Below are 24034 nucleotides of genomic sequence, written 5' to 3' on the forward strand. Positions count from 1 at the left end.
ACTCGGCACCTGACCACACTGTTACTGTGCTTAGGACTCTTGGTCTCAGAGTTTAACATTTAACTTTCGAGATGCACCTTTAAACAAGAGCAATGTTTCCTAACCCTGGTCCTCTAGACACAATGCCCTGTATGGTTTATGAGTTTCTCTGCCTCAGGACAATTGATTTCAACTGATGGCTGATGAACTGATGCAGTAATTATCTGAATCAGCTGCATTGAAGCACAGAAACACCTAAAACATGCAGGTTACTGTGGCTTGAGGGTCAAGAATTGGGTCATACTGATCATGCAGATTTCAAAATCAGTGATTTTTTTTATGTTGACACATAACTAAATTAAATTAATTCAACACATCAAAATTTACCTTTTTGTCAAATATTGATGGTTTTAATTTTTGAAAACACAAGTTGTGTTGTATATGAACTGTATTCAGATTGTGATTTTTCTTTTGTATTTTTTTATTTTTACATATTTTTTTAGGAGCCAAACATCAGGTTCTCTGCAATTATACAGTTTAATGAGCAGCTAAACTCCACTATCATCTAGACTGAACTGTAATTTGGGCTGGCTTAAACATGCAACTAAATAAAAAATGATAATCTCACACATATATATATATATATATATATACATATATATATACATATATATATATATACATATATATATACATATATATATATATACATATATATATATATATATATATATATATATATATATACATATATATATATATATATATATATATATAGATAGATAGATAGATAGATAGATCCTCCTCGTTGGGGCAAGAAGACAAGAACCAGAAACCATTTTTTGTGGTTGGAGACAAACGTTCATCATGAGGGATTTTATGTTTATCTGTAACTCCGATCCACCAGGACTTCTTGATGTGGTTAAAGTTAAAGTGTGTATTTACTAAGCAAACCTCCCAGTAGTGTCGTCCAGAAGAGAAACCAGGTGATCCTCTGACTGCAGTGAGACAAGTGACTCTGTCTCCATCTGGAAACTCTGCATTAATATTTTCTCTCAGCATAGAATCCTTCATTTTTATTAGTGGATTTCCTGTGTCCACCAGTTGAACATTCACTGTTAAATATTGAAAATTATATTTTAATTAATATAATAATGAAGTAAAATGCTAAACAAGAATAATATTAAAGAAATGTAAAATTACCATAATGCTTGGATGCTTCTGATAGAGCTGCTGAGTGCCACGTTGCTGGACAGAAAAGAAAATATCTTAGAAATGTGATTTTGTATGATAAAGGTTTTGATTATATTAACACAGGCAGCTCCCAATACTCTGTTCTACCTTTTAACAGAAGTGGTTCATTCTCTGAAGGAAGACACAGAAATACATATTTTAGTTGTTTTATGCAGTGAACACAACAAGAGCTTTAAAATTATCTCTACCAGATTGAGGTTCATCAACAAGCTGTGATATTATTTTACTGGAAATCTGAACACATCACTGTAAAGACATGTAATAACTTTATGTTTCTATTGAACTCCTCTCATGTCTTCAAACATCTGGAGCAAATCTACAACACTAAGCATCCTTAAATGCTGAATTGAGTGAAATAGAAAAAGAAGTACAAATGTATTATATCTTCTGTTTTACCTTCAGGAATGTTTGTGAGATTGGCCCCTGAAAGATAAAAATAAAACTTTAGTAAATAATTCCAACCAATACCTCCATTGTAAATCCAGTATGACTTACTGTCATAACTGGTTTTTGTTTGAGGATGTTACACAGTGACTTATAAAACAAGTCTGAATTATTGTTGTTAATTCAATTCTTACTTGGTCCAGAGATTAAATTTTGAATCAAAACAGACTTACTGCTGTAAACTGCTTTAGTCTCAAAATCCTAAATGAAACCACTTAGACCACATTTGTGGCTTATTTTTCTGTACAGTATGATGACAAGGTTTATGGATTATATCTACAATCTTTTTTCATAATATTTTCAAACCTTCATTGTTTTTATCCATGTTATAATTGGATGACTTCTAAATGTCGTTGCAACAGTTTTTATTTAGGAACAGCAGCATAAAGGGCACTCAGTACAGATAAATCTCTTCAAATCTTATCAATATTTTCAAATATTTATTTTTACAAAGATATTTTGAAACCATTTTAGTTCCCTTTCCAATGATTTGCTTGATGCCTTATTTTGTCATCTAAATTCATTCAGAAAACACAATGAAGTTTGATTCTGTGATGTGATTAATTGTGAAAGTTTGGTATTAAAGCCATAAATTTAGGGTTTATGTTTTTGTTTGTTTGGTGTAATACCTGAAAATGACAGTGGGTGGCATTATATGTTTAAATGGCCTGACAGGTAAACTCTCTGCAGGTGTGATGTTTGCAGTGGAAACACAGTTTTTAACCGTCATCATCATTTTCACTGTTGTCTGATGTTGTTCATTGCTTTTGTAACAAGTTTAGAAAATGTGCTTTTATTTATTTTTATAATGTTTGAAATTTCACCAAATCCTGATTAATACTGAAGAATCCCATTTTTTTTGTTATATTTTAAGGATTGTATTATTTTATTTATTTTGGTAAACACTACTACCTGTACTGTTGCTTTAAGAGAGTGTTCTATGACATCATTACTGTACTACCCTCAGTTGGCGCTAGGCTGCCTGAGGAGAGGTAGGAAAGTTTCTTTGCTCTTGATTAAGTTCATGGTTTTTTTGATATTTGTAAAATAATTGAAAGCACATGCAGCTGTGAATGTTTATGTTTTAATACATACATTTCTTTTGACAAGTTAAGAAAATTTTGTTGTAAATATTAGAGCTTATATTGTTATTAGTTAGTCACAGGGTTTCTCCATGTGCTTATCTGCTAGGGGAATTCCGACTTCTGTGTGTGGAAGAGCTGCATGCTAAAGGGCTTTCTGTATTTCTATTTGTGCAGGTATGTGTATTTGGTTCTTTTGTTCTACAATGTTTAAGCTGGTTGTATTAAGTACACAAAACATCTGGGTTATGTAATTATCTCAGTTTCCTTTATTTTTTTATTTTTTTATTTTTGTATTATTGTGAATTTATTTCTGGGAACAATACTATGGTACCCTGAGTTGGCGCTAGGCTGCCTGAGGAGAGGGGAATTCCGACTTCTGTGTGTGGAAGAGCTGCATGCTAAAGGGCTTTCTGTATTTCTATTTGTGCAGGCCTCTGCCAGGAACCTGCATTAAACAACAACCAGCAACTCCAGTGGTCTGAGTCCCTTCTTGGTCTGAACACAACGCAGAATACATCGAGGTTAACCGTCTGTATAAGACTAAATTAGTGGTAAAAGAACACTAGTAATATACACCGGTTACAATGGTGCCGTGACCTTTGTTTTGGATCTTTTTTGAGGACGACCATCAGCTCGTCCGCCGTGGGAAGCTGTTTGAGCTTTGTTTTTATTTCCTTTTCGCACTGTTGAGGTTTTTCTGTGGAACTCACTTTATTATTGCACGAAATTTGATTTTGTTATTGGAAACCTGTTTTTTTTCCCTCACCTGAGATTATTTTGTGTATTTGTTACTATTTGGTAGCCATCCTGTGTTTGGCTTGTTACCATTTTCATTTGCTTTTGTTGAGCATTTCAACACTGTGTGTACAGTTTGAGAGTCATGGCTGAGTCTAGAACCTATGTTGATGAGGGTGGGGACCCAGATCTTGTGGCTCGCCCATACAAATTTGGTGTGGGGAGGGGGTTTCTTAACCAGACATTAGAACCCAGATCACCAGGGCAGAGAGAAACAACGTTTGATACCCCGCAACTTACTTCAACCCGGTTTTTGGGCCGGCCTGTGTCTAATCAGGTAGAACAGAATACAGATCTAGGCTCTCTTATTACTCAGTTGGCTGAGAAACTGGGTGATTCTATTAGAGCTCAGCTCCTTTCTGGTGAGAGCCCATGTAGTACAGGGGCTTCCAATCTGTCGAGTGAGGCGACTCCACCCAATGTGAGTTTTGTTATGCACTCTGACGCAAAGGAGCCACCTATATTTAGAGGTGATGGCTTTGACAAATTCACAGTACATGAATGGGAGAGTCTCATGTCTTTGTACTTAAAGAAAAGAGCTGTTCCAGTTCATGAACATTCCCAAGAAATATTAGCAAGGCTAATGGGCAAGGCTGGGGATGTGGTCAGAATCAAACTACGCAATGATAAGTCTATTGACCATGTCAGAAATCCTCGTTTAGTCTTTGATATCTTGAAACGGCACTTCAGTGAGCTGACTTACTCCAGTATGCCGTTGGCAGATTTCTACAACACATTGCCAATGCCTGGTGAGGACGCCTTGGAATACTGGATACGGCTGAACAAGATGATGGATGTGGCAGATGAATGCTTAAAGAGACAGGGTCGTGGGATCGATGACCCACAACATGAAGTGAGCATGATGTTCATTAAACACTGCCCTGACCAACCTCTTGCCAGTGTCTTCAAATTTAAGTCTGCAGAGAAGTGGTCGGCGAATGAGATTCAAGAAAGACTGGACGAACACATGATGGGGAAGAAATCTCAGAATGCTCCACACACTCAGCAGCCGAGAGAAAGCTCCACAGTGCACAAGGTACATTCCCAATGTCATGTGCACAAGACTGACAGTCCTGTTTCAGACATTGCTGGTCCAGCTGGACAGTCTAGGATCCCTCCACCAGCTACGCCGTTGGCTGCCGGCACTGAGAGTGACTGCCTGAGAAGCCTGGTGAGCCTATTGGACAGGTTAGTGCTACAACATGACCAGGTGTCTAGAACCCAGAGTGGCAGGGGTGCTATGTCTCAGCCTTTGCAGAGGGCTTGCAGGGCTTGTGGTTCTCAAGACCATTCTACGTTGAGTCACTGCAGACGGGAAAACCGCTGCTTAAAGTGTCTGTCCCCAGGCCACTGGAAGAGGGATTGCCCACAGCAGACTGCACAGCGCAGACTTCAACCTGAAAGCAGCTCTGCTGAGCCGAACCAACAGTTAAACTAGAAAACCCATGCCTGGGGAGAGGCGGTGTGGGTTTTGCACATGAATCCCTCTCCAACCCCTGTGATTTGGCTGACCTTTATGAGACTAGCTGTGCGGCTGCACCTAAGGGATCCAAAGTAATCATTCAAGCAGCACATAAGATTCAGGCGTTCAGTGAGCTGTTTTACACCCCTGTCATCATCAGTCACTCTGTGCAGCTTAATGGCATGCTGGACACTGGCTCAATGGCCTGCAGTATTAGTGAGCATGCAGTGGAGAAGCTGAGTGTTGCTGGGGTTTTGCCTGACAAGCAGCATCCCCAAGAAAGCATCATTCTTGTGGGCTGTGGGGGTATGCAGACTGAGCCTGAAGGATTTTATCACTTAGACATGCAGCTCTATGGGGTCTCCTGCAGTGTACCCACTTTGGTCATACCTGGTCAGCAGGATGATCTCATTTTGGGCTCCAATGTTATTAAACACATCATCCATGTTTTGAAAGGGGGTGAGGACTATTGGGACATTGCATCTCGACATGAATTTGCCTCCAACACTGAGATTGGGCAGTTTTTGTCAGTGTTCACAAATGTTGAAGGCTGGAGGGGTACTGAGGTTCCAGACAAAATTGGCACTGTGAAGTTGACTCAATCAGTGACCCTGCTTCCCAGACATGAACATCTAGTTTGGGGCAAGCTTCCTGCCAACATCCCCATGTCAGCCGGAAGTACTGTCATTGTCGAGCCCACCTGCTCCAAAGCTATACCAAGAGGTGTTCTAGTGGGTCGACTCATCACACCACTTTGGGGTGATAGATGGGTGCCGATGACAATAGTGAACCCATCTGACAAAGCTTTAACTCTGAAACGGAACTGCAAGTTGGCTGATGTATCACCATGCTTAGCAGTTGAGGACTTTAATGTCTTTCAGGGATTGCACATGGCTGCAGAGAAACAGACAGGAAACTCAGAGAAGCTACGAGATGATGGTTTGATTGCTACATGCAATGACGATGGCTCTTTCAAGAGCTTATGTGATATGGGCTTGGAGACTATTGATTTGGACCCGTGTCAAGTCAGTGAGACTTGCAAGTCCCGTCTCATTGGGCTGTTGGTGGAGTATCAAGATATCTTTTCCAGAGATTCTCTAGACTGTGGCAGGGTGCATGGATACTCTCATCGTATTCGGCTAATGGACGATCGGCCATTCCGGTTGCCATACCGGAGAGTTCCCCCTGCTCATTATCAGAAGTTGAGGCTTGCTCTGAATGACATGGAGGAAAAAGGGATCATTAGGAAGTCTTCAAGTGAATATGCCTCACCACTGGTGATGGTATGGAAGAAAGATGGTGGGCTTCGCATTTGCAATGACTTCAGGTGGCTGAATACCCGCACCATAAAGGATGCCCACCCTTTGCCTCACCAGTCTGACTGTCTGGGTGCACTTGGAGGGAACAGCTTCTTTAGCACAATGGACCTCACCTCAGGCTTTTTCAACATCCCTATGCATGAGGATGACAAGAAGTATACAGCTTTCACGACTCCCCTTGGACTGTATGAATACAATCGCATGCCGCAAGGTCTATGCAACAGTCCAGCATCATTCATGCGTATGATGATTGGAATATTTGGGGATATGAACTTCACAAAGCTCTTGTGCTATCTTGATGACTTGCTTGTATTTGCACCATCAGAGGATGAGGCTTTGTCCAGATTGCGGATGGTTTTCCAGAGGTTGCGAGAGAACAACCTTAAACTGGCTCCCAAAAAGTGCCATTTGATGCGGAAGCAGGTCAGTTTCCTGGGGCATGTCATTGATGGGTACGGCGTGTCAGTTGACCCAGGCAAAGTGGAGGTGATCACCAAGATGTCGACTTCAGACCTCATGGAAGCGGATGGTTGTACACCATCTGTTAAAAGAATCAAGTCTTTCCTCGGCATGGTGTTCTACTATCAACATTTTATTCCTAACTGCTCCTCCATAGCAAAACCTTTGTTTGCACTTACTGCAGGACAAAAAAGGAGAGGGCGGGCAGCGAAGGACAGGAGATTCCAAGGCACCTATCGTAAATTAACACCTGGTGACTGGACAGAGGGATGTGGAGATGCTTTTCAGAAGTTGAAGACTATGCTCTTGGAATGTGTCGTGCTTGCCCATCCAGACTTTGATGAACCATTTATCTTGTCTGTTGATGCATCTTTGGATGGTCTCGGAGCAGTTCTATCACAAGTGGCCCAAGGAGAATCCAAAGCTCGACCTGTTGCCTTTGCGAGCAAGACTCTCAGTGCATCCCAACAAAAATACCCAGCCCACAGGTTGGAGTTCATGGCTCTTAAATGGAGCGTCTGCGAAAAATTTAGTCACTGGCTAAAGGGGCGTAGTTTTACCATCTGGACAGATAATAACCCTCTTACCTACCTCCTGACAAAGCCGAAGCTTGACGCATGTGAGATCCGATGGGTGTCAAAACTCGCTTCATACTCCTTTGACTTAAAACACCTGCCTGGAAGGAGTAATGTGGTTGCCGATGCCTTGAGTCGAGACCCCTTTGCTAAACCAATCAGTCATAGATTGTTGGAGGAGTCATACCTGTCCCTGACACAAGAAGCCGACAAGGTCACTGAAGGTTCTGTGCAGGACATCTTCAGATTCAGCTGTCAGCCCCAGTCTGATAGATCAGTGGCTCAGCCATCACTGAAGGGTCACTATGACACAGCTGAAGTCAGAGCTCTTTGTCAAGCTCACTGTGACTGGATTGAGGGCGCAGAATCCAGAGCTCTGTGTTTGACGCAACATACTCACCAGCTTCAAGGCGGACAGGATACACTACCTGTGTTTTCCGTTCAGGAACTGCAGTGCAGCCAACTACAGGACCCAATCATCTCTAAGGTGTTACCCTTTGTTGCTGCCAGAAAACGACCATCTAGGCGAGAAAGACTTGGCGGGGACTTGATAGCCAACAGACTGCTGAAACAGTGGGATAAGCTGGAAGTCCACGATGGTGTGATGTATAGGGTGACAAAGGACCCTGCAACCAAGCAGAAAAGATTCCAGTTTGTACTTCCCCATTGTTTACGAGATAAAGCTCTGTCTGGCATTCATGACCTAGCAGGTCATCAAGGACAAGACCGTACTCTGTCTCTTGCGAGGCAGCGTTTCTATTGGCCGGACATGGAGAAAGATGTCCGTACCTATGTCAAATGTTGCCAGAGATGTGTATTTGGGAAGACACCAGAACCAGCAGCTCGTGCACCCTTGGAAAGTATTAAGAGCTCTGCACCAATGGAGTTGGTTTGCCTGGATTTCTGGTCAGCCGAGGATAGCAAGCAACGGTCAGTGGATGTCTTGGTGATCACTGACCATTTCACCAAACTGGCTCATGCTTTCCCTTGTGCTAACCAGACGGCAAAACAGGTGGCCAAAAAGCTCTGGGATCATGTGTTTTGTGTTTATGGCTTCCCAGAACGCATACATTCTGACCAAGGCACCAACTTCGAAAGCAACTTGGTCGCAGAACTTCTTCGGCTGGCGGGCGTTGCAAAATCCCATACAACAGCTTACCATCCTATGGGAAATGGTGTAACTGAGCGATTTAACCGCACATTGGGTTCAATGCTCCGTACACTTCCTCTTAAAGAGAAGCAGAGATGGTCAGAACAAATCCAGACACTCACATTTGCTTACAATGCAACCATTCATGAAACGACTGGTTACGCGCCCTTTTATCTCATGTTTGGGCGGGTCCCAAGACTGCCAGTCGACATAATGTTCAACCATGTCCTGAATGATTCAGCGGTTGTGGATTATGACTCCTATGTCAAGTCTCTCTTTTCCTCTCTGAAAAGTGCTGTGGAAATTGCCCAGAAACATTCCTTGGCTGAACAGCAACACCAGTCCCACCAGTACAACAAGCGTGCCAAAGGTGCTCATCTGTCAGTTGGAGATCGGGTCCTTGTGGCAAACAAAGGAGAACGGGGAAAGAGAAAGCTGGCTGACAAGTGGGAGGATGTCGTGTACACGGTTGTTGAGGTGCATCCAGAGATCCATGTCTATAAAATACAAGATACCGAGGGACGTACAAAAGTTGTGCACAGAAACCTCCTGTTGGATGTGAGTTTCCTACCAGTTCCCAGGTCGGATGGTGAGGTCACAACAAATGTCTCCATGGATATCGATGGATTTGATGACGAGACCAGCAGCAGTGGAGAGGAAAGCTCCTCATTGCCTGATATGAGGGATTCATTGCACTCTCCGTGTCCTGTAGTGCCAGCCGTGCCAGAGCTTGAGGCTCCATTGGAGCCTGGATCAACAACATCACAAGAACCAGTGGCTTCAGTTGATGCGGATTCTGATTTTTCAGCCAACAGAATTAGGCCTCACTCTGCCATTTCTACTTCAAACACTTCACAGTCAAACACTGAGAGTGATGGCCAGATTAGAACCCGTGCTGGACGATTAGTTAAGTCAGTGAACAGACTGATAGAATCTATGGTCCAGAGGCCTTTTTCAAAGAGTTCTAACGTTTTGCATGTTGGCCCATTCCACACAGTTCAGCGCTGATTCCAGTTGTGTGGTGAATGTGTTATCTATGATTTCTGCTACTTAGTACTTACTATACAGATTTTGATTTGGAAGTGTTCAGTTTTGGTTTGATGAGGATTGTTTACATTGCAGGAGTCTTATGGGCCAGATGCTGTGTTGCGTAACAGGCGTGACATTGAGCTAGGGAATTGAAGGGACCTGATCAATCTCTTTCTTTCCTGAACCTTCTATAGAGGGTAACTTTTATGTTGAACGTGTGGACTAGGTCTCACTCTTCATTTGTGCCAGAATATATCGGTTGTAGACATATCCTCTTTGGTTACATTTCTTTAGATCACGCTCAGGATTTTGGTGAATTTCACGGGGGGTGAATGTAACAAGTTTAGAAAATGTGCTTTTATTTATTTTTATAATGTTTGAAATTTCACCAAATCCTGATTAATACTGAAGAATCCCATTTTTTTTGTTATATTTTAAGGATTGTATTATTTTATTTATTTTGGTAAACACTACTACCTGTACTGTTGCTTTAAGAGAGTGTTCTATGACATCATTACTGTACTACCCTCAGTTGGCGCTAGGCTGCCTGAGGAGAGGTAGGAAAGTTTCTTTGCTCTTGATTAAGTTCATGGTTTTTTTGATATTTGTAAAATAATTGAAAGCACATGCAGCTGTGAATGTTTATGTTTTAATACATACATTTCTTTTGACAAGTTAAGAAAATTTTGTTGTAAATATTAGAGCTTATATTGTTATTAGTTAGTCACAGGGTTTCTCCATGTGCTTATCTGCTAGGGGAATTCCGACTTCTGTGTGTGGAAGAGCTGCATGCTAAAGGGCTTTCTGTATTTCTATTTGTGCAGGTATGTGTATTTGGTTCTTTTGTTCTACAATGTTTAAGCTGGTTGTATTAAGTACACAAAACATCTGGGTTATGTAATTATCTCAGTTTCCTTTATTTTTTTATTTTTTTATTTTTGTATTATTGTGAATTTATTTCTGGGAACAATACTATGGTACCCTGAGTTGGCGCTAGGCTGCCTGAGGAGAGGGGAATTCCGACTTCTGTGTGTGGAAGAGCTGCATGCTAAAGGGCTTTCTGTATTTCTATTTGTGCAGGCCTCTGCCAGGAACCTGCATTAAACAACAACCAGCAACTCCAGTGGTCTGAGTCCCTTCTTGGTCTGAACACAACGCAGAATACATCGAGGTTAACCGTCTGTATAAGACTAAATTAGTGGTAAAAGAACACTAGTAATATACACCGGTTACACTTTGCGGCAATTATGTGAATCATTTGGCTGTACTACGTCAACATTGGACGTGTGCAACGCTGAAAAGTCGCATTTTGTTGGAAAGCGCCAGATCAATAAATGCTCTACAATCATAGAATCACAGGTGTTGATCCAGAAGATCCAATGAATCAACACCTGCCAGTCAGCAGAGCCCCAGATTCTTGGGTTCGTTTTGTTTCCTTGATTAACAACAAGTCACTACAACGGGTGAAAACACTTTTACAAGGGATTTGACACGTCCTTACTGTCTTATTTAAACATCCTTAGAAATGTAACAGTTGTGATAATCCCATGAGGTTTTTGCTCAGTTTTAACATGAACATTTTGTTACATTTGTACTTAAGTCTGAAAACAACAAAATAAAACTACATGATTGTCCCTTTAATGGAAAACCAATGACGTTTTGTTTCTGCATGATTTCTTTACCATCAGTTGTGTCATTTCCTGATTTGTGCTTGTTAGCTGAAATAAAAAACATATATAGGTTTGAAATTAATAGTCATTACTATGTCAGCATTTTTTAAATTTCAATTATGCATCCTCTCTGATTTGGATCAGACATTTACCTTTCTTCCTGAAGTACAGGAAGTACAAGGCTCCGAAAGCAACTAATACAACCAAAAGTATCCCAAAGGCCACCCATCCAGCTGAGGACGATCCTGACTCTGAATAAAAAGCAAATATTGTTCTAATAAACATACTTCTCATAAAAGACTAATAAAAGAAACTTGAGGGTAAAACCACAAACCTTCTTCTAATGAATTTTCCAGACGCATTCTGGTCTCCTTTGGTTCTTCATTGAAGAGCCCAACAGAGCAGGAGACCTCAGAGGGACTGGAGACCAGAACCCAACTATGGACTGAATAAAAACCAGCAGAGTTTTTGCTAAACATCACATTAGCAGGTGTGAGAGCTGTTTTGCTGTCTGACCAGCTCAGCTCAGGCTTTGGATGCCAGCCGTCAGATTGGCAGCTCAGATTAACTTTGTTATCGTCTTTCATCACTGCTGACAGGAGAGGTTGGTGTCCAGTTTCTGGAAGAAGAAGAAGATGATCATTTGATGTGGACATCATTCTGTTTGGTTTTGTTCTCGTTCTGTTTCATGGTTCTCACCTGTCACACTCAGACTAATAGATGCACTGTCATCATCATCAGAGCTGCTGACATAGCATGTATATTTTCCTGCATCTTCAATTGTGGCGTTTTCCAGCTTCAGGCTGACATCACCTGCCTTTAATCCACCTGATGTTTCTTCCTTCAGGCCAAATGAGGCTCGGCCAGCGTATGAAGGTTTCTGGGATGAATAGTCGAAAGCTCTTGCTTGATAAAGCAGGATTGGAGTACCAGACTGATCACTCCCTTGATACCAGAGTACCTCCATATCTTCTGCACTCTCAGAGAAGGTGAGCCAGCAGGGTAAGATGGCTGTATGACCTCGCTGGACTGAGACAGGAGACTTTACTGAAACTGTGACAGTCTCTGAAACTGAAAAGAAAAGAAAATCATAATTAGAGTCATCTTTTCATTTTGTTCTGGTATTAGATTAAGTATGTTAAGTGTTTCAAAGTAAAATGTTCCATTGATTTCAAGTCTGAAGTCTTTCAGTAGACCAAATGTTTTATAATTAATAATTTTCCCAAACAATAAATAATGATAGTTGCACCTCAATGCACGGTAAACATAAAACCCATATAAAACTTGATAATATTTACAATGTGGTTGGGAACTGATTTATTTGCTGTTTGAGCTGCATTTGTATTTGCTGCTGGTTCCAAAAGACCATGAGTTTTTTTAAAGTAATGATTTTTATGTTATTATGTTAATACAAAGATGTTAAATTAAGTAAGTATCCTCTGGACTTTCTAAGTGTGCTCTAAATAAGTAATGAGTTATCCACAGTGTCTAAGTAATAATAAAAACTAAATGTTCCTGTTCTGGAAGATTGTTTTTTCTGGATTCTATGTTTGTTCTAATTCCTTTTCCGGGTTAGAAGTGTGTACTCCACAGTTTCTAACAAAATAAAATAAAAAAGAGGAAAGGACACATTAGGGCAAATGGCAACATTCAGACAAAACAAAGGGCAAAACAAAGACATGAATGAAGAAGGTGACCTCACAGGGCCATGAAACCACGTTGCTCAGCCTCCCGTCAGAAGTCCAATAGAGGTATTGTTATCGAGGAATATCCTTGGGAGCGCTGAGCTCCACAGCTGCATGGATACAGGAGGGGGTGAGGAGGGAAGAGCGTTATGTTTACATATCTTCAAGGAGACTGGAAATATGCAGCCCTTCCAAGGCCTCATGGGGAAAACCAGTTCAGATACAGAATGTCTTAGGTCGGGAAGATTATAAATTTCAATCTTCCCTAAAGTCTCTCCGATACATCTCAGTTCCCAATCATCCAAATTAGTTTGGTCGTTCCACTGAACCTAAACTAGCAACTTCTCCAAGATTGATTCCACTACACCAGTGAGTTTTAGACATAGGCATAACTTCCTGAAGGACTAGTATGGACAGGTCCCCACCAACTATGGCATGAAGGGGACAGTCCTGGAGTTCTCAGCTGGGCTGCAAGTCTCACATCCAATTTGTGTCTCTGTCCACACCAACAGTCTGAATCCACAAGCTCCAAACAGCAGAAATCCTGTTATCATGAATAAATCCAGGGTGAATCCCGCCGGGTGTGTCCTGCAGGACAAGATGGCTCTCCAGTGCCCAGACTGCTAGTCGAGAAAATTTGATCAATTGCATTGAGAAACCGGTTGACCAGATCCGTAATTTGTAGATTTGGAGGATGTGCAAAGAAAGGCTCCAAAGATATAGAAAAAAACAGAGCAAGCAGGGCAGACAAGGGCAGGAAGGGAGCAGAGGAAAAAAGCTTCTGCCTTCACTGAGAGCAAGAGAGGAAATTTGTGTTCATCCATCTTTACAGAGGATGAACACATACCAGATTTTCTCATCACATACACATACATCACACAGAACCAGTGGTGGGAAGTAACGAAGTATTTAATAATGGGTACTTTCTACGTTTACTCCACTACATTTTACAGTAAGTATCTGTACTTTCTACTTCACTACATTTCTACAAAACTGTCGCGTTACTCGTTACATCCAAGTCTCGTTGCTCTTTTTTTTCCATTAAAATGTGAAGTTCAGGGATTTAAGGTGGCGCCATAAAATCCAAGCAATAACGTGACTTAGTGTCTGTTGTCACCCATCGCCTCCACCTTTACTCCCACACGGAGCTCCAGACATGCGCAGTGGTTTCCTCTGAGCGGGAGAAGATGTCTGTCTAATCGTCAGTAATATAATAGCGCTGCATAAATCATAAGATATGGCGACATGTAAAATCAGCAGCGCTTCGCTTTCACAGACGGTGGGGACTTCGTCCAACTTTTAGCGTCACTTCGAAGGAAAGCTTAAAGAAAGGTAAGATCTGTGGACGTGATGCTAGCAAAGTTAACTGTACAGAGACACACATGTTGCATCTGCGATGAAAAAAAGTTGTCACTCATGCGCTGAATTATAGTGTGGAGGTGTTGACTGAGGTGTTGCAAATATGGAACAACGCTGTGACCAAAGTCTGCTTTGATATGACTTTCAGGAACGATCTGATTCTTCTGGACAGATCTTTACTGATTAAATTTATTTCAGTATTTAATATCTAGGTGCTTTATGTGAATGTGGAGTTTTCAGATCAATTTGAGAAGCAATTTTGATAGGTCACGTAGCGTGGGGTGTTTGTCTTGACTTGGTCTTGGGTAGGTGATCTTGACTACAACTATGCTACGTGGCTCCTTGGTTGCATGTCCTCCCCCACCCACCTTCTTTCCATCCCCTTTCTGTTGGATTTCTTTCAAAATAAAAGCCACTTGTGGCAAAAAAAAGTGAAGTTCATGCTATGTTAGGACAGGAGACAAGATGTTTCCATCCCTGAAATTATGATGCATAGAATCACATACCTAAGTCTAAACTATGTTACAGAGAGATAAAAACATGCTTCATCTGTGGCATTGTTCATTAAAATGGCATATTTCTCATGTATTCAATTTAAATACGATCAGTTCACTTAATGATATTGTATTAGGGATTAGGTAATGCATTCAGCAAGTACTTTTACTTTTAATACTTAAGTGTTTTTAAATGCCAGTACTTTTTTACTTTTACTTAAGTAGAAATGTTAATGTACTATTTTTACTTTTACTTGAGTACATTTTTGTCTGTGTATTTGTACTTTTACTTAAGTACATTTTTTGAGTACTTTCTCCACCACTGCACAGAACACACAACTTTTATGAAATGTCCCAAGTATTTAACTTCATTACATATGTTGCACTTGTTAATGCATATGATAGCATCTTTGTATTTGTGTGAAACTGAATCTTAACTTTAAATGAGTTGATTCTCGTGGTTGGCCATATATATTTTATTACTTAATAATGAAAGTTGCATTACCATGCATTTTATGATTTAAAATGCCGTGCTTGATAAGGTTTGATAACAATAACTAAAACTTCACAATGATTGACATTGTCTAGCAAAAAGTTTTTACATCAGGCAACATGGCTACTGCATTAAAATATAAAGATGAACGACTCTAAGCGGTATTAGTTGGCGATATAATTTACGTGGCTAAACCAAACATTTTTTTTCATCAATTCATATGATGAAAAAGACGCAGAATCAACCCAGTACCGGTCCACATTGTCAAGTGAGAAAGACTCAAGTAGTATAAAATAAATTTTTAACTATTGCAATAAGAAAAATTTATTTAATCAAAGTATGTGTGTGTATTCCATCTTAAGCCCAGTGGATTCTAGTTTTTTGTTGCTTTTACTACCAATAGATAATACATGCAGATCAAATGTAAACAGCACTGTCAGAGATGTAAAAGGTAAAGTACTGCTTTTATGACAGATGTGCGAATAAACTAATCGTCTGACTGTTGATTGTAGCAATCCACATTATTATCAGAACAATAGGGCCCCCAAAACCCAATTTTTTTAGGGTCCCATGTAGGCGTGAATAGGTGTTCTATCTGTCATACCTCGTAAATCCAGCATACCTTGTGGTAATGCGCATGCGCACATCGATGTTACGTTTCTTATAAATCTGTCATACCTGTGTACAAGTTTCACTGTGTGTGTATTTTATTTCTCTGAAGTTTACGGTATATATATAAAAAATAATAATAATCTAGTTATTTCCACGCAGTGTCCAGAAAGAAGTGGTGTTCTGCTTGTTGCCTAACACAGCTTCAGTCAGCATCCAGCGTTATTCATGTACATATTCCGTGCAGTTTTCTAAAGAAATATTAAAGAGGTGGATTAGCTATAGGGACAAAATATCCCGCGGGAGACCAAATTTGTAGTCAAACAGTATTTGAAGAAATAGTCACGCTAAACGGGACTAATGTTTTGTTTACAGTATAGTAAAGATCTTGGAAACAGCAAAAGTCATTTATGTTAATATGTTTGATTAACGTAACAGCTTAATTAAATAAAATTTACCGTAAACTTCTGAGAAATAAAACACACAAAATGAAACTTCTACAGGTATGACGGATTTATAAGAAATATGCTGAAAAACCACTACGTGAAGTAACATCGATGTGCGCATGCGCATTACCATAGATTTACGGGTATGACAGATAGTCAGAACACCTGTTTTAGGATCAGAATCAAGTTTCAATGTACAAACAAAGAATTTGACTTTAGTCCTATAAATGCGGCAAATAAATGAAGAAGTCATGCAGACATGGAAAAACAAAAAGTAAATCATCCGATTACCTGGGATAGAAAAAAATATAAATAAGAAACTGTACGAGCTATAACAGGATTGTGTGCCAACCTGTTTAGAAATACAAACATGATTGACAACTCATGACATGATGAGATCAGCTTTACGGAATGAAATCTACACTCTAAGAAATAATCCTGTAAATTTACAGTCAAATACTGACAGCTATAGATGCCAGAAGTTTACAGTAAATGCACAGTAGCTGTACCGTAATTAATCCTGACTGCAGATTACCATCAGTGCACGTACGGTATAGATACTGTGAAAGAATGGTAAAATACTGGCATCTATAGCTGCCAGTATTTTACCGTTTTTTCGAAAGAATGGTAAAATACTGGCGTATGTAGCTGCCAGTAGTTTACCTGCAAAACCTGACTTCGGACACAGCTGTTCTTTGTTCGACTCCCCCTAGTGGTCTGGATCACTTCAGTTTTCAGCATTTTTTGTTTGCATCTCATTTTTGTTGCATGTGCTTTTCTCGTCTTTGCTGGGTGTTTGTACCTGTTGGCCACCGTAAAATACAGTGGTGAAAGTAAATATACCTTCAAATACTGGCGTTCCAGTATTTTTACTGTAAATTTAGTTTTACTACTGCATTCACTTTATGAGTAAGCTACTGCAAAGAAAACTGTAATACTACTTTTTAAAGTACAGTCTTAGTTTTACGATAGAACATTAATACCTGACCCAGTGTAGGCTTAGAAGTGCTACAATTGGTGCAGTTCTAAAATGCATAATCTGCATAATCAGAACTTCACATAATACAAAAGAGGATGCGATAAGTAACCGTCAGAACAGAATTTTTATTTAAAGGCACCACTATGCCTCAAACCACATATATTTCCAGTATATTCAAACATTCAAAACAAATAACACAAAACCATTCCTCAGAGAACTGGTAAAAAATAGGCCTTCATAGTCCATATATAGTTTCACCAACACTGGAATAGAAATTGAAGACTTTCAGTTTACAGTGACATAAACTGGGTTTAACTCATTAATTTATACAATCTTATGAACATAAAAACCACAGTTCTTAAAGAAACATCCATGCTTTGGGTATCACTAAGCAAATCAAAGAAAAATGACTTCCAAAATCTAAAATTCGACATGGCTGGAATAATGTGGAATTCCAGTATTAACAGGGTTTTAAAATGTGAACTATTAATGGTTTTCAGTAAGTCCAAGTGGCACTTACCGTATTTTCCGCACTATAAGGCGCACATAAAAGCCTTAAATTTTTTCAAAAGCTGATCATGCGCCTTATAATCCGGTGCACATTATATATGGATCAATATTGAGCCGCAACAGGTCTGGCAACTACGGTAAGACGACTCCATTTTCCCCGTAGAAGAAGTAGAGCGCGGTGCATACTGGGATAGCTATATAAAACGGCATTTCATTTCCATTTGCGTGTTTTTGTAAAGACCCTGAAATGGCTCCTATTAAGAGACATGCGTACAACGCAGAGTTTAAACTCAAGGCGATCAGTCACGCAGTAGAACACGGGAATAGAGCAGCAGCGAGAGAGTTCAACATTAACGAATCAATGGTGCGGAAGTGGAGGAAGCAAGAGGATGAGCTGCGCCAAGTAAAGAAGACGAAACAGAGTTTCCGCGGGAACAAAGCAAGACGGCCACAGTTAGAGGACAAACTTGAACAGTGGGTTGTTGAGCAAAGAGCAGCAAGTAGAAGTGTCTGTACAATCACTATTCGATTGAAGGCAACAGCGCTAGCACGCGAACTTAACATCAATGATTTTAGAGGCGGTCCTTCTTGGTGTTTTCGGTTTATGAAAAGACGTAATCTCTCCATCCGCACACGAACTACTGTTTCACAGCAACTGCCAGCTGACTACCAAGAAAAGCTGGCCAATTTCCGCACATACTGCAGAAACAAGATTACTGAAAAAAAGATCCGGCCAGAGCATATCATCAATATGGACGAGGTTCCACTAACTTTTGATATTCCTGTGAACCGCACTGTGGATAAAACTGGAGCACGTACGGTGAATGTTCGCACCACAGGGAATGAGAAATCATCCTTCACTGTAGTTCTCGCCTGCCAGGCTGATGGCCAGAAACTTCCACCTATGGTTATTTTCAAGAGGAAGACTTTGCCAAAAGAAAACTTTCCAGCCGGCGTCGTCATCAAAGCTAACTCGAAGGGATGGATGGATGAAGAAAAGATGAGTGAATGGTTGAGAGAAATTTATGTGAAGAGACCGGGTGGCTTTTTTCACACAGCTCCGTCCCTATTGATCTACGACTCCATGCGCTCACATATCACTGATAACGTTAAAAAACAAGTGAAGCGCACTAATTCAGTGCTAGCCGTCATTCCGGGTGGATTGACAAAAGAACTCCAGCCGCTAGATGTTGGCATCAACAGAGCTTTCAAAGCGAGACTGCGAACTGCGTGGGAGCAGTGGATGACAGAAGGCGAACACACTTTCACCAAGACGGGGAGACAGCGCCGGGCGACATACGCCACTATCTGCCAGTGGATCGTAAATGCCTGGGCTGATATATCAGACTCAACAGTGGTCCGAGCTTTCAAGAAGGCAGGAATTGTCACTGAGCTGACAGACAACAACAGAGACACTGACTCGGTTAATGACGACTTTGATGAGACGGAGCCGGGCGTGTTGGATGCCGCATTAGCCCAGCTGTTCAATTCCGACACCGAAGAAGAAGAATTCGAGGGATTCGTAGATGAGGAATGAACTGATAACGTGAGCTTTACATGTTTGTTTTTTGTGTGTTTACAGTTGAACAAGGTTGGTCATATTGTAAATATGGGCATTAACGTGAACAACATTGAGATAGCCTATTATGCTATTGCTTTAGAGTTATTATTTGAGTTATTATTGTTATTGCTTTGCACTATTACGTGTGTTACTATATTGTGATTGCACTAACGTTTAATTTACCGTAACAGCATCAGAATGTTTTTTATTACGTGTGTTACTATATTGTGATTGCACTAACGTTTAATTTACCGTAACAGCATCAGAATGTTTTTTACGTGTTTACTGAATGGAGGAAACGTTCCACTCCACTATGTGATACAAATGTTGCACTACATGTTATACCTTGCTGTTGTTAAAAGATAAACTGTGTCACAAAAATATTAATATTTTACCTCGGAGAAAATAATAAAACAGGTGTTTATTCATAATAAAGTTTGACTGACCTGCCTGTTTTGTTGACATTCCCTTTAGCGCAGCACTGTCTAATGGATGTATAAGGTAGCGCCTTATAATGCGGTGCGCCCTATATATGGAAAAAGTTTTAAAATATGTCATTCATTGAAGGTGCGCCTTATAATGCAGTGCGCCTTATAGTGCGGAAAATACGGTACTTTATTAGATGCAGATGAAGGCACCGTCCAACATGAAAAAAGAAAAGATAATACAATTTAGATCCTATATAATATGGAAACAGAAAAATTTCAAAGAAAAGAAAAAAACAACTAACCTGAATGAGATGTCACTCAAAGTTCATCAAGTTTTTGATGAAGGTGGAAACCTGAACATTGTCACTTTTTCTTTTGAATGGTCTTTCCTGTTTTTTTGGATACCATCTTCCCATGACCGGCTTTTGTGCCCCTTTCTGGGTTAATCCCAATGGAGCGACCAAAAAACAAAATTAAAAATGGGATAAATCCTGAGAATATAAATAGTGTGGCATTCTGAATGCAGCTGGTACAATATATAAATAAAGCTGTTTTTAATTACGTAAAGAGAAAACATCACCACCTTTATCGAATGTTAATCAAACTTGCTTTAAAACCATGTCATTGTAAAAAAAAAATATATATATATAGGAATGGTTTTACCGTTGAATGAACCAAAGTCTTGGCTGCCTCATTGGAGGTTGAAGATGAAGAAGATGGACAACACTGTCCTGTCTGGAATATTGACTGGGCCCTCTCAAAGACAATATGGCCTTCAATGCTGACCATGCAGAAAACTGCTTGCCACAGGGACTGTTAATAAACCAAGTCCTTAATTGGAAGAACATAAAACAAATCCTCTTATTGATACAGTATGCATTTAAATGATCATCATAATAAAGAGTGTCCACTCTGCCAGGTAAAGTAAAAGCAAGGATCTTAATCTCCTCAACTGTCGTGCAAGTCACATCAATGTTGAAAACTGTAGGCTGGATTAATGTACAGAAGTTATAGAGGAATTCATGGTACTTTGCACTGAAGGTGAAGTGTGCTTTGGAAGTTCATCAAAAGCTACCTTGGATGATCTTGTGATCACTGATGGTGAAGTGTCTTTGGTGCTGCTTTTGTTTTCATCAACATGCAGGAGGAAGGGCTGTCCTGGTTGCACTGCAATGAGGAAGGCTTCAACACTGGCTTGCATCTTTGACATTATGATAAGAAGACGAATAATAAAAATTATTAAATATATTTAGCAGCACAGCTACATTCAGATAGCAAACAAAGCCAATGAGAAAGTGCTTCTACAAAGAAGTAGGATCATTAGAATGACCACATACCTGCACATATCTGAAAACATGGTCCACAGTTTGACATGAGCTGTTTTGGATTCTTCTTGTGGCCTTTGGATGTAGGACGAAGCACATAAACCAACAGAAGAATGCCTGATTTTCCCAGCTTGGAGGAACAACAGGATAAATAGCAGATACATTAGGATAATAAATAAACATTTTAAAGAGTGTGAGCAAAACTAGCCAGACCCACCTGTGTCTGTGTGTGTGTGTGTCACCATCACAGTCATTCAAAATACTTTGTCCACCCGGTTTACCCTGGAGAGCATTTTTCACCACCTACAACATAAAGCATAAAAATGTCAGAAATAATTACCATGAACACAATTCAGACATTAGACATTATAGAAATTAGTCAGCTTAAAGAAACATTCTGGACAGCATTTCTTCTACCAACCTGTCAGAAGAAATGTGTTGAAGTCATCATAACACGCTTCAGTCACCAACATGACGTACTAATGAAGAAAAAAAAGAAGCAGCCAATATGTCATTATTTATTATCATTATTATTTATAGAGACAAAAACATTTTGGCTTAGCTTTGATCGCATAGATCAAACCACCGGTCCAGCACAGCCACTCTCCCCATTATGCCGTCTATAGCCGAAAACTTCAAGAAAACGACTCCGCAGCTAAATACTGTAAACTCAAACTGCCTTTCTGACAGTTTTAATGTTAGTTTAACCACCTGACACACCATGCTACACCTGCTTGGCTAGCTTTAGCTGCTAACAAAAACAATAAATGGACAAACCCATGTGGGTCACCACCATATAGGGCCTATGTAGGGCCCATGTGGGCCATATGGCCTGCCCTCCTTTTCCCCACATGGGGCCCACCTAGGCATGCTGGCAGGAACAGTCGTACCACGATATCCAAACAAATAAACTTAGTTAAGCATAAGTTGATACTCTTACGCAAACAGAAAGTTAATGCATTCATAAAAAATAATCAAAATCAAAAACATGATGATCTTAACATGGAACTTACTTTTTTTAAATAGATCTTTATTGAGATACAGAATACATGTATAAACGCAGCATACATTGTGATATAATGTCCGCCAGGGAGTTACAAACATTGAGACAATACATCACCATTACATTACATAAATACATTAAAGAGAGAACATTAAAAAGACAACATAAAGACCAAAGTTTTAATAGCTTTGGGGAACTTACCTTGATAAGCTCCAGACAAGACGCCATACTGTTGTCTCCAGGGCAAACACGTGACGTCACAGATAAGTTGCGATTGTGGGAGCAACTCTTTAGCAAACACTATTTCTTTAGGGAAACTGACAAACCCATCTTTGAATTTGACTAAATAAGTGTTTAATTAACATTGTATTTTTAACGAACACCAATACTGGTAACACTTTTGATTATGCTCTGTAGATTTTGATTCATTCCCTAAAAGATTTATTATGGAAAGTATTTTTTTCTTCCCGTTTAATATTGTCTTTAAATGCTGGTTCTCTAAGATGCAAATACAAGTAAAACGTATTTCTTAGGGGAAAAAAACTGTATTGTACAATTATTTTGCGGTAGTTTACTGCCAGTCGTCAGTCTTGATTGTGACAACAGAAGAAGACATCAAATTGATAATATCCTACCGTATTTTGGAATAACAGTATGTTACTGCTGGAATTCCGCCATAAATTTACAGCCATTTCTAAGAGTGTAGGTCATATTTACCTGTTAAAGCAGCGATTGTAACTCTCGGTTTACCCATTGGGTCCCAGTGAATAAAAAGTGACATAAATATAGTCACTAAAAACGGTGATAATTCCTCCCGACGAGGCAAGTTTTAGAGGTGATTCAAGTCCAGGAGGGACCTGCTCACTTCTGTGGCTTAGCTATAACAAAACAAGGCGTGAAATAGAGGTGAAGAGACTGCTACTTTTACTTTCGATTTCGGCATGCAAATATAACCAGGTTGTTAAGCCTTGTGTTTCACAAATTGGGTCCAACCGACCCCACACCCGTATCACTTGTATCATTTGCCTGTCTTCGCACGCACAAGGGTTAAGCCGCTATTCATAAAAAGCGTCTTAAAGGAAATGGCGTTTGGAGTTTACAGCTTCTTTCAAAGTCAACCAGAAGTCTGACTTTACTATAAACAGCAGGTGTATTTATGTGTTTGATGCATAAATATCATTCGTGATATTTATGCATCAAACATAAATATCACGAAGTGAAGTTACTACAGGATGGTAGAATAATCAGAAACTACTCAGACAAGAGCAGCTTTGCTCCAAATTAGAATTACTCAAGTACAAGATAAGTGTTGCATAACTATTGAAGTATCTTTTTAAGCCCTCTGTTCCAGAGTCTCTTGAAACAAGTTTCAAGGGCCTTTAGCGATTTCTTTAACTACATATTTGGATTTAATTTACAGGCTTAAACAAAACCAAAACATTTTTCATTTAAGAGCAGCATTTATTGTTCTGCTTTCCTTCATACTTCTACACTTACTAAAAATATCCTGCTTGTTTGTAAATATGCTCAACTTATACGTGTGCTCATGGCCTTCATTACAACTTCCCACAGGAAAGCGCGGCGTCCTGAAGCGACCCTGGTCTGAGGCGGAGCGCGTAGCTGTGGAGACGCACCTCAAGAAGAACCTCTTGGACCTGCGCGTCCCCGCCAAGGCGGACTGTGAACGCTGCCTGGAACTCTGCCCCCTGCTGGTGAGCAACCAGCGAGACTGGAGAGCCATCAAGTTTTATGTCCACAACCGGATCCAGCTGCTGAAGAAGCAGGGGAGAAGAGAAAGTGCTGCTGCAGTTACCTAGTTTTCCTAAACTGGATTGTAAAGTGAATTTTACATTGAGAAAACAACTGAGCAACATAAAAATGACAAATTGTTGGGGTTTTTATTTTATTTTATTTTTTTTGG

General features: G+C 40.0%; 1 protein-coding gene across 7 annotated transcripts; it reads right to left on the bottom strand.

The window, feature by feature from the left end:
- Positions 1-361: 361 nt before the first annotated feature.
- Positions 362-23832, bottom strand: LOC106911913 (butyrophilin subfamily 1 member A1-like). Of its 7 annotated transcripts, XM_088015478.1 has the most exons (17): positions 22831-23832; positions 22315-22430; positions 21532-21589; positions 21328-21413; positions 21123-21240; positions 20861-20986; positions 20449-20616; positions 20088-20222; positions 19804-19970; positions 11921-12292; positions 11556-11840; positions 11374-11472; positions 11234-11269; positions 1630-1656; positions 1321-1344; positions 1183-1227; positions 362-1094 (listed from the first exon to the last, which is right to left on the bottom strand). In XM_088015478.1, exons 9-17 carry the CDS (start codon positions 19913-19915, stop codon positions 604-606), a joined length of 1491 nt encoding a protein of 496 aa, XP_087871604.1. In that variant the 5' UTR covers positions 19916-19970; positions 20088-20222; positions 20449-20616; positions 20861-20986; positions 21123-21240; positions 21328-21413; positions 21532-21589; positions 22315-22430; positions 22831-23832; the 3' UTR covers positions 362-603. The 7 variants fall into 7 exon arrangements, with proteins under 7 accessions (XP_087871604.1, XP_087871605.1, XP_087871603.1 ...); XM_088015479.1 differs by lacking the exon at positions 22315-22430; XM_088015477.1 differs by having other exon boundaries at positions 22315-23832.
- Between the last annotated feature and the right edge of the window lie 202 nt (positions 23833-24034).

This window comes from Poecilia mexicana, unplaced genomic scaffold, assembly GCF_051168715.1.
Source record: "Poecilia mexicana isolate PSO_F unplaced genomic scaffold, ASM5116871v1 scaffold_18, whole genome shotgun sequence".
Classification (NCBI taxonomy): Eukaryota; Metazoa; Chordata; class Actinopteri; order Cyprinodontiformes; family Poeciliidae; genus Poecilia; species Poecilia mexicana.

Excerpts from the sequence above, each read along its gene's own strand:
- LOC106911913 (XM_088015479.1), bottom strand. The coding sequence starts at position 19,915 with ATGACATATTTTAAAACTTTTTCCATATATAGGGCGCACCGCATTATA. Across the intron at positions 12,293-19,803 it reads AATGTCAACAAAACAGGCAG|TTTCAGAGACTGTCACAGTT; the intron begins GTCAGTCAAACT and ends TTTTCTTTTCAG. Across the intron at positions 11,473-11,555 it reads GGAAAATTCATTAGAAGAAG|AGTCAGGATCGTCCTCAGCT; the intron begins GTTTGTGGTTTT and ends CTTTTTATTCAG.